We start from the raw sequence: 11,491 nt of genomic DNA on the forward strand, positions 1-11,491 counted from the left end.
TAGGAGAAAGGCCTTCACTTTATATAAAAGAAATAGCTCGTACTGTCCACTGCATGCATGATCAATGCACAGTTTTATGGTCTAATTAAAGTAGAATGACGGACATTTGTACTGTTAGCTGAAATATGGAGATATTAATCAACTGGAGCATTGAAACATTAATTAATAACTAAACGAAATACTAATTCACATGCACCGCTAGTAAAAATTACCTAATTAACTTTGGTTGCCCAAGACGGAAGCAAAGACCGACAGAGCTCTTAAGCGTATCCCCTGCAGGGTTTAGCCTTTAGGACTGGACAACAATTAACATACAATGTTTCATGTCTATGCTACTGTGTGAAGAGCCTTTTATAGACACGGATACGCCGGCCGGTAGTCCGGTACACGTACTGTTCAACAAATTAATCTAACCACAGAGTCAAGTAGGTTATTATAATTAGGAGAATATATGTGTATTACGCTAACAATGGGCGCTGTGTGGATTGTCGAGTGTCAAGTTGAAACTAATCTGCAAGTAGAAATCATCTCGCTGGTCTACTCTTTTTCACTGCCAGTCACACATCGATCGAACAGCGAAATGTAGACCAGCGGTTTACAACTTTAGCGGTTTTTCTGCCGCCGAGGCCAAGAGGTTAGTTGCCGGCGGAAATCGTGGCTATAGCTGTTGATATCTTAACTTATGTTTTTCTATTCAAGGGATCATCCTTTTTTTTCTTTTCGCACTCTGTTTGATGATTGAGCCAAATTTTGATTGAACTTTGGAAGATTTAACCATCATGCTATTCAGTTTATAAGATCTAATGAGTTTATAATATTATGATAGTACTTTTCAAAACAAATCTAGACATGCTATTTCTTTTTTTTTTTAAAAAAAGTGAATTACATGTTGGGCACTACAGTTTTACCAAAGATTCAATTTGGATCATTCTCTATCTCATATTTTCGCTGTATTACTTTTTTTTTTATCAAAGTGAATTACATGTTGCACTTTGGGCCATATTTTTCCCAATCTCTTCTGCACCCCCGATTCCCCACTACCACTTTAGAAGCCCCTTGGCCCTTGCGATGTGCTCGACTGAACGCAAGTTCTGGTTGTACTCCACTTGGAGCCCTAGCGATTCCTTTGCACATATTCTGGATGTGCAACGATGGGGATGAGTTGAAGCTCGACAGCGAGACCACCACTACACTCAGGTCAAATGGATTGGGAGGAAAAACCGTGCTATATACTCCCTTCGTCTTAAAAAAAAAAGACAACCTAGGTGAAAATTTGACACCACGCCTAGGACGATAAATCTGGACTGGATGTCAAATCTTCACCTAGATTATCTTTTTTTCAGACGGAGAGAGTATGCCTTGCTCGTGCTTCTTCAAGAGCCCACTGGAGTTGCACTCCTCCGTCGAGCTTATCTTTGCTTGCATAACCTAAAACTGGATATTGAATTTGTGTGCACCGTCCTAGGTAAAATTCAATCTCCTACCACCGTGCCCCGCCACCCAAGATCGAGCTCTATCTCTTCCTATATCCTCATGGCCCTCGAACTCTACCTCCTCTCTATCTTTGCTTAATCCGGCAGGTGGAGCTAGAGGGCGATGGAGAAACAAGATATATAGGGACTTAAGAGAGAAGCTCAACAATGTGGGAGAATAAGAACTCGCCAACGCCTTCTCTACCGAGATCGTCCCCCTCTTTTTGTTTCTTAGTCCTCCTGACATGTGGGACACTGGTCCAAAGTGTAAATGATAAGCAATAATATATGTCTTTAAGTGAATATATGGAATAGAGGGTGACCAAAATGAAACTTTTGTAAAAAATAAATAGACCAACATACAATTTACTCTTTCAAAAATTTAAATTTTGAGAAATTAATTGTTGATGGTTGAGGTTTTCAAAGGTTTGATCAGATCCTTAACGAAACGCCAAATATTTTTGATCCGAGGGAGTACTTATCAACTTAAAATTAGATAAGCTAAGCATATATACTCACTCGACTAATCCAACTTAACATGCTTTATGAAATATAATCTCCTCAAGAGTTCCACTCTTGTTTGGAGCAATAGATGTTGAGAAAATATGTCACGCAAACTATATTGTGAAAACCTTGAAATTACCGTTGGATAAAAAATGAACGTTTAAGAGTAAAAATTTTAATCCCAAATTCAATCATGAGTGAAATTTTTACCGTGAGTGTAATTTTTACTCCTGATGACGTGGACAAATCTTAGATGTCCATTTTTTTATCCAACGGTAATTTTCAGGTTTTCATTACATATTTTCCCATAAATGTTACACATGTGCACTACATATGGAATGAGATCGTCTAAGTTAAATCAAATGACTTTAAAGTCACTGATACATGAATCTATAGTAGAGTGGGGCTCAAAGTTAGGTGACTAAGTCAAAGGATCTCAATCCTCACCCGGATAATACATCCTAATTCGTTAACCCAGTCACATATAAATTGTGAAAGGACTCAATCTGAAAACTAGGTGACATGTAACAATATGAACCAACATGCCCTCAGTATTTCCGGCCCCCATTGTTTCCCATATATGAAATCAACTGGTGCTAAATTTTAAATTTTAATACTTAATTTTAAATCTAAAGATTTTTTCATCGAAATTAATGTTTTTTTATATTAGCTTTTAAATCACACACACACCCAAATTATTTTTTTCTAAACGATGGCCCCTCCACCGTTATTGCTGTTGACAAGATGACAAAGTGGTGAGAGTTTAGAACCATCTCTACCTTCACTTATTTGGTGTTATATATATTGGACATGTACAATAACAAATTAATAGCTGGAAGCTGCTAACTAGACAACTCCTAAACTAAACATCGATACATTGATGGAGGAGAAAGAAATATCGATGTTTTGCTGGAGGAGAAAAAACGATGTTAAGTTTATCATTAACTCTTGGCACAATATAAGAGGGGTTGGTGAAGTAAGCACGGCTCAGCTAGTTAGATTTCTTGCGGTGAAATCACTCCATGTCTCCACCCGAGTTCAAATCTTACATTTGACACCGGCGCTCGATCGCATTCACAGCTAATTATTATTTAAGTAGTAGGTGACGTGTCTATAGATAGCGAGACGTCCGTGATGATTTCGTCAATCTTAGAATATGTCGGTCTAGTGTTTTAGAGATGTTCAAAGGTGGTAGGGTGTGCATGTGTACGTTCATAGGGGTGAGTGTGCGCGTGTTGTGAGCGTATGTGTTTGTACTATGTTTTTAAAAAAATATGAGGGGTTGTGTGAGGCAGGGGAGGAAATGAAGGAATTGGGAAGTAGAAAAAAATATGGAAAGTAGAAAAAAATATTTTTGTGGTTTGATATATGCGTTTGTAATGTGTTTCTTTTAAAGAAGAATAATCTAATCTAAGCTCACATACTATATGACGTGTATTAAGCCCGTATCCTGCCTAACTGTTGTACTTGTGCTAATCAACTACTCCATCTACTCAATCTGTTTCAGGTTATAAGATTTTTTAACATTGCCTATTTTCTCATATATGTGTCTAGATTCATTAATATATATATATATATATATATATATATGGACAATGCTAGAAAGTCTTATAAGATGAAACAGAGGAAGTATATATGTAAACTCAACACCCATTTGCATACCCACATCCCAATTATAGACATTGGAATTGGTCTAAGTTAAATTGATCTGTGAATGCCACAAAATATATAAACCTTCAATACTCCTCAAAAGAGCTTCAACGCTTGTTCACATCGACCGCAGCCTAAAATAGCTGCTCTGTTGACCGTGAAATATACTATTATGCAACAAATAGCAAGTGTGGGGAAAAACTAATTCCGCCTCGATCACGACCGGATTATGGATCAGCTGTACGTCGTCGTCAGTGTTTGTTGTTACCCAGACCACATTAATTAATTAATTCACTGCCATGTATTGTCACGTGAAGAACCAAGTCCACCCATATATATATGCTTGTGGATTCTTTTGGCAAGTTCACGAGTCACAACGCAAAATTTTTAGACGTGTTTGCTACTTGTGGTTGTGGATTCGTTGATCTTGAAATTTAATAATTGTTATATATGCAACAAGTAGCAAGTGTTTAAGAAAACTAATTCCATCTCATGTCCGGGCAATTATTGTCCGATTTTGTTGTTCCATAGACCACATTTCTCTAACGCAAAATCAGCAGGTGTACGTATGCACTTATGGGCAACTTGCTTGCGTATCTGAGGGAAACTTATGTCCAGTTAATTAGGTTCGATCATAAACAACCTAGCTAGCTAGCACGATCTCGAATTCGACTTGGCATGCATGCACAATTGCACATGTATACGTTGCATGCCTGGCAGGTTTACTCCCACCGATCACACGGAGACGTTTTAGATAAGATCTCTGATCCTATTGAATTTTTAAAACCTCAACCATTATGATTTTTAAAATACTTAGCCTGTATACAAATTGTATAGGTAGATTATATTGTAAGTACTTTGACACAGTCCCACGAACTTACTAAAATTTTACAGAGTTTTTTTTAATATAAAATTATGGTTAGTACTCACACCTCGAAGATCACAAAAAAGAAGTCTTTCGACAGAAACGAGTATTTCATAGTTTTACATGAAAAAGTTCACACATGTAAGCGATGATGTCAGCAAAAACGACTACACTGGTTCATGGATCAGAGTTGACATAACCTTAAGTGCACTGCACATACAAGTCAAGCACAAGCTAGCTGGCTTTAAAAAAAAAAAAGAGCTACCGGAAACAGAAATCTCCACCATATATACCCTATTTATTTATAAGGCGCAAACGAAAAGATACCCTAATTAATGGGATACTTCATAGGTTGGCCGGTTCAACTGATACAGTTCAATATAGTCGTATGTCCTATTTGCATGCAAACGATATATACAAATTCTAATACATATTTACATATACTACATAAGTTCATGCACCATAATTAATAGCTCGAATGGAAGTCATAATATTCACCTTTAGAGCTAAAAATTCTCATATTAATTGAAGAAAAAATATTAACCATCCAATCATTGTAGACCCATAACATATTTAAAATCTTTATCCGTGCAAAATTATATATGTAGAAAAAATTGTTATTTTGTACTTCATTTATTTTTTTAATAGATGATGCGTTGACTTTTAAACACACATTTAATCATTCGTATTATTTATAAATTTGATACAAATACACAAGATATAAATAATGCTTAAAGTACTTTTTAAATAAAATAACCCGCAACAAAATAAATGATAATTACATATAATTATTTTAATAAGGTGAATGGTCAAACATTTATCTAAAAGTCAACGGTGTCATCAGCTAGAAAACGGATGTAGTGTAATAAAGCAAAATATTTTGGCAATAAACCAAGGCCGAGTTTAGTTCCAAACTTTTTCTTCAAACTTCTAACTTTTTCATCACATCAAAACTTTTCTAAGCACGCAAACTTTCAACTTTTTCGTCACATCGTTCCAATTTCAACCAAACTTTCAATTTTAGCGTGAAACACATCCTAAATATGATATGAATGGTCCTATACACAACTGACAGAATGTAGCACTGATCAACCTTTTTTTGGGTTAAACCGCTCATCCCGCCCTTGCTTTTCAGTAATGCTATCAACTACTGCGGTTGCAGCCTGCGTAGTATATGGAATTTCACAATCGCTAAACCTGGCCAGGCTTCATCAAATTTATTCTGGCTTGAAATTAAACCGCTAATCAGGTCAGGCTCGAGCCACTACAACTCGGGACATATTTTCATCAGGTTTTGGTCAGATCATCGTTGGACGACCCGGCCATCACCCATCCCGGTACACGGACACACAGACACAGTACAAATATATGGGCGCTGACGCTCTGTGAATCATTGAACAGGTCCTCTACTGTACTTGTCATTTGGGTGTCAAGTTGAAATTAATCTGTAGGAGTCAGCGTCCCTGGCTGCAGGTCCACCGTCCACGTACTCTTCTTCCCTGCCGGTCACTGGTTACACAGCTCGATGTCAGCCCGGCATCTTTGCGGCCCCAAGAGATCCACGCTCCAAAACCGCCCACGCGGTTTACTGATTCAGTGTGATTTTTCTTCGGTGGAGGGAAAGTGGGAAACGTAAACCTCATTCTTTTCATACATGGATTAATGGATTAATCGGGGCCTTATCGTTTGTAAAAAAAAAAAGCTCCCGCCAAAATTTTAACTTTTAAAGTAAATTTTGAAGTTGATTTTAGAGTATTTTTAACTTAGTTTCTTTAGTTTCTTTTCCGTCATTAGTTTTTAAGCCGTTAAAATATATAAATTTTTTTTTACCTATAATGTTTTTATAATAAACTGTTATGGCTTATAATCAGGTATTGATTAATTATGGGTCTGCTTGCTCTTATTTAACAAATCTCAGCCCTTCATTGTAACTTAAAATCTAACCCTGTCTAAAACCCCATGTGAATCCCGTCACTCATACCAAACGAAGGATTTATGGCACCTCCTAGCCTAATTCGACTCCTACAGTCCACTTACGAAGAACAAAGTGTTGGTTCGATAGCTATAGTGTAAAATTGATTTATCCAACACACGTAAAAAAAATAATCAATCATTGCGTCTGCCCTCCATGCATGTGCCAATGGCTATGTGCAACAGACAAGCATAAGTCAACTGGCATAATGTGTATGGTTTTCTTTTTCTGTGTTAAAACCAAAGGTTTTAACTTTTCAGCTATAGCTACCGCGTCTCTCTGAAGATAGCTATTTACTGTTATATACAATTTAGCTGTTATAGTCACATTTAGCCCATTGTTAGCTATTTAAGAAGGCTGGTCGCTAAATGTCTTAGCCGACTATTTAAAACACTGGTTAAAACCGTTTTTAGCCTCATACTGGAGCTGCTCTTTGAATAAAAAACAAACTTTCGTGCTAATCTTATCACTAATTCTCTACTCTAAACTCTCATTTTCCCCTTCCAATTATTGCTAAAACTAAAGCCCATAAAATTGAGTTGGGAGGACATGTTTTTACTATACGACATAATACTAGCATTGTGGGAGAGGAGGAGGATTGTATGTGTGAAGTTGAGGTGGGTGGGGGTGGGAGGAGGGGGAGGGATCAGTTTGAAAAAAAATATATGAATGCTCCATTGACTGGATTTCAATCGAATGGTGTAAAACGTTAGCTTATTTGTAATTTGGTGGAGTTGAGCCCCATGTAACCTAGAAGTGATTGTAGTGTGTGGTTTAGTACCACATTGAAAGTTTAGGAGAATGACCATTTTATAAGCCTTGGTGGCTTGGTGCTTTAACTATGTATCCCAAGTAAGCCTTTTACACAAAATTGACGATGGAAGTGTAAGTGAGATATTAAGCATAAATGGGTTGCTCTATGTGAGAGTGAGACTAATGCAGCTCTATGTGAGCGAGGGATTAATGTGGACTAAGGCTGTGTTCGGTTTTAGGGGATGGGAACTAATCTCTCCCGCACGGAAAACGGAGCGATCCATTAGTGTGTGATTAATTAAGTATTAGCTATTTTTTTTCAAAAATAGATTAATTTGTTTTTTAAGCAACTTTCGTATAGAAACATTTTGCAAAAAAACTCACTGTTTAGCAGTTTGAAAAGCGTGCGCGTGGAAAACGAGGGAGAGGAGTTGGGAAAAGGGGTGCCGAACACACCCTAAGAAGACCTCAGCTCCTCATGAGTAGAAAAATGAAAAATTCAATGTGAATTAAGAAGTTCTCAGGCTCTCAGCTACTTGATGAAATGCAAGTGTGAAAATTAAAGTACTTAACACAACATAAATTGTGTAAATTAAGATGTTTTGCTTGGCTGAACTAAATTTATTATATTACATATTGAAAGCGCTCTATGCTAGTGGGTAATTCAAGTCATTTTGCCCCTTAAAGTGTGATTTTTTTTAAAGTAATATCATGCTCATTGTCCATGTGTGCTTGCTGCTTCCAACTTGTTAAAAAATATTTAGACAAATTATGCACAAGGTTTCTCTCAAAAGTTTCTTTTAACTCTCAAAATTAAAGGAAAATGAAGTTACATGGTTTGTCTAGCCTGTACTTGAAAACTTGAAAGACCACTAAGGCTCTCCTGAAGAAAATAGGAATTCCGTCAGATTCTAACCATACATGAAAAATCCTAAAGAGGTATTTGGAACAAATGATTGAATCATATCTTTATCTTTGAAAATCTTATGGAATGACAAACCAATAGATATTTTGGAGGAAATTTTCCATGAGGTCATACCTCATGGTTCCTTTCATTTATCTTCAACAATCTAGTGTTTCTCTTTGTTATATATCCAAATGCCTCTTTCCTTTATCTTTTACAATCTTGTATTACTTGTGTTTTATCTCACAAGATTGTAGAAACCATGACACTAAATTATTTTTTTCCTATTCTTTTGTTTATGAAAATATTTAAAAGTTTAAATTATATTGATAGCGTGGACTAGTTTTGTGGGATGGGCTACTAGTAAAATCTAAAGAGGTAGATTGAAGGTATAGAGTTACAAAAACTTGTGTATGTTCCATGCCTTCAACGGATATCCGAATACCACTGTTCACTAGATACCCGTATTATTATCCATATCCATTGAAAATTCTGATATCATATTCGTATTCGTATAAAAAAATATCCATATCCAGACGGCCGACCGGATGCTCGATCGAGAAATGGACAGCCATTCCATGTGCCCCTTCTGTGCACAAGAGGAGGAGACGGCTAATCACATTCTCATTGACTGTGTCTTCGCAAGACAAGTGTGGTGCAAGCTATTAGTCTTGGCCGGACTAACCAACCTCTCACCGAGCAGCCAATTGATGCTCCAAAGATAGGTGGAAAATCTTGCGGCGTTGTCTGCACAAGCAAGACGCATAAACCTTTGTCCTCCTGGTTAACTGGCACTTATAGAAGGAAAGGAACGCCCGCGCCTTCGATGGTATTCTATCACATGTGCCGGCGGTGGTGGAGCGGATTGTGCAACAAGAGCAGCAATTGGTTGAGGCGATGGATTGAGGTTATGGCCGGGTAAACTATCGAGAGGCTATGACGCACATGGCTTACCTTAGTTTCGCCTCTTTCAACTCCCCTTAGGAGTTGCACTCGGTTTCGCAAGCTCTTGCATGCCATACTATACCCCCTACCCCCAGTAACCACCTTAGCGTGTTACTGATATATGCTACTTTTCTTCTAATATATTGACGTGCAAATATTTTGCGCGTTTGGAAAAAAACACAACATCAAACATAAATTTTGCTTGGTTGACCAAAATTCATTATACAACAAATAGCTCTATGCTTTTAGTGTGGTTCGTTATATTGTTGCCCTTCCAGCCTGCAGCTTTGTTATAAGTTTTTCTTGTAGACAAATTCTGCACAGGGTCTCTCACAAAAGGAAAGTTTTTTAAGGAAAATCTGACCCACGCTTGAGAAACCCAGTAAGACTGATGGCTCGAAACATTCTATATATACTCATCTGTGAAGCATGAATCAGAATCACTACCGCCCGCACAACAAAAATTAAGAGGCGATAGTATCCTATATCGAGATGGCAGCATCTGTTAGCTGCTTCTACCACCCACAGCACTTGGTTAGAGAACACCGTTACGGCGCCAAGTCGGCCGGCGTCGCCTGCACCGCGTGCGAACGCAGAATCACCGGCGACGGCTACCGCTGCCGCAAGTGCGACTTCAACATCCACCACGCCTGCCTCGCCCTCCCGGTGTCCGCCTCCGTCGACGAGCACCGCGAGCACGCGCTCACGCTCTCCAGCCTTGCGGCCAGCGGGACGTGCAACACCTGCAAGGTGACCTCCCAGGCCGGGTGCTACCTGTACCGCTGCGCGCCGTGCGGCTTCAACGTGCACCCGCGGTGCATGCCGCCGCCGTCGCAGCAGCAGCAGCAGGAGGAGGCTGGCACGGCCTGGGAACAGACCGTGCAAGTCGGCAAGGGTATTCTCCAGTTCGGATTCTTTGTCCTGCGGGCGACGGATGATATGACCACCGGCGGGCTCGCGTCGCCGGTGATAGACGTAATGGAAGGCTTGTTTGGTCTTTATGATAGCACACGCACCGTGCGCCGGCGGAACGGCCAATCTGCCGCCTAGGCCTAGCTGCCTGCGCTCCTCGCGGCTCGATCGGGCCGGCCTCCAGTGTCAAAGTTCCTTGTATCGGCTACTTTGCTATCAAAACTTTCTAATTTACGTTAAAGTACTGTAATCGTACTCTCTGTTGTTTGTTGCTTGCGATTCGTATGAAATGTAAACGGAATGTTTTGTTGAAATAAGCAATGTTACGTTGAAGTATTTACAATGTAAGTTTTGTAACCTCTTACATAGCTTGGCATGAACTCAATAAATTGCGTTCTACTCCTATAACATATAAGCTGATCTAAGCATTGTAACTTGTGATATACTCCTACATTAGGACTTATATTAATTTTGCTATTTTGTCCACAACTGTAAGATTGCCAGGTAGTATCAACATTGTTACTTCTACTACGCACGCAGTCGGATCTCATCCCAGCAAACGGTGCAATAGGATACCCTAATAAAATAAAATACTGCACTTTACGAAGACGAATTCACCAATCGCTCGTTGGACCTGTCCAGGCTTCTTCACGTTCGATTAACTTCAGACCGCTAACCAGGTCCAAACAGTCGTTGGTTAGAATATAGCAAGTCTATCGTTTGCTTTTCAGTTTATCAATAGCAGTCAAAATTTAATTTTGATTTCTTTTAGTTTATTTTTCCAGCATTGCCATTTAATTCTCTAAGACTAAATTTAATTTGTTGTCGCTAATAAGCTTTATAGCTTGTAATCAGTTGTAGGCTAAACGATGGAATTGCATGTGATCACGCTAGTCAATAATAAGAAGAGCCGGTGACTTTCGGGGTTTGTCTTATCACATTATAGCTTGTAATATATATCTCTCTCTTTTTTTTATGCTGGGGGAGTTTCTAATACCGCTTATGTTAGAATGCTCCTAAGACAGTGAAGTGACAAGGGGTGTGTGGTTTGGGTGTGTTTGGTTGCAAGCCACACTTTGCCACAGTTTGCCACGCCTAAGGTTAGGCAAATTTGATAGGTGTTTGGTTGTAGCCACAGTTGTGGCAAGATTCCCCTCCAACAAATTGGGTCCCACGTGTCAATGGCTCAAAAAAGTGTGGCAAGATTCCCTTAGGCTTAGTAAGTTCTGGCTAACAATTTGATCACCTCACCTTAGGCAAGGTGTGGCAACTTTTGTTGGCAAGTAATGGTAAAGTGTGGCTGGGAATCAAACAGCCCCTTTAACCTCAAGTTCACGTGTTCAATTCCCAACATGATCACAATTACTTCTAAAAAAATATTTGGAGGGACGTCTCTCTCCAAATATCTTTTTTTACCATGCTCACGATTTCTTCTAAAAAAAATTTTGGAATAGCATGCTCACGATTTCTTCTCAAAAAAAATATATTTGGGACGTCTCTCTCCAAATCTCTCT

At 38.9% G+C, this 11,491-nt stretch overlaps 1 protein-coding gene across 1 annotated transcript; it reads left to right on the forward strand.

Annotated features, from left to right (window-relative positions):
* The first annotated feature begins 9,510 nt into the window (after positions 1 to 9,510).
* LOC107276880 (protein VACUOLELESS GAMETOPHYTES) lies at positions 9,511 to 10,289 on the forward strand. The gene has a single exon (XM_015790908.3). The coding sequence runs from the start codon at positions 9,558 to 9,560 to the stop codon at positions 10,113 to 10,115; it is 558 nt and encodes a 185-aa protein (XP_015646394.1). The 5' UTR covers positions 9,511 to 9,557; the 3' UTR covers positions 10,116 to 10,289.
* Positions 10,290 to 11,491: the final 1,202 nt, after the last annotated feature.

Source organism: Oryza sativa, chromosome 7 (genome assembly GCF_034140825.1).
Source record: "Oryza sativa Japonica Group chromosome 7, ASM3414082v1".
Lineage (NCBI taxonomy): Eukaryota > Viridiplantae > Streptophyta > Magnoliopsida > Poales > Poaceae > Oryza > Oryza sativa.

Excerpts from the sequence above, each read along its gene's own strand:
- LOC107276880 (XM_015790908.3), top strand. The coding sequence starts at position 9,558 with ATGGCAGCATCTGTTAGCTGCTTCTACCACCCACAGCACTTGGTTAGA.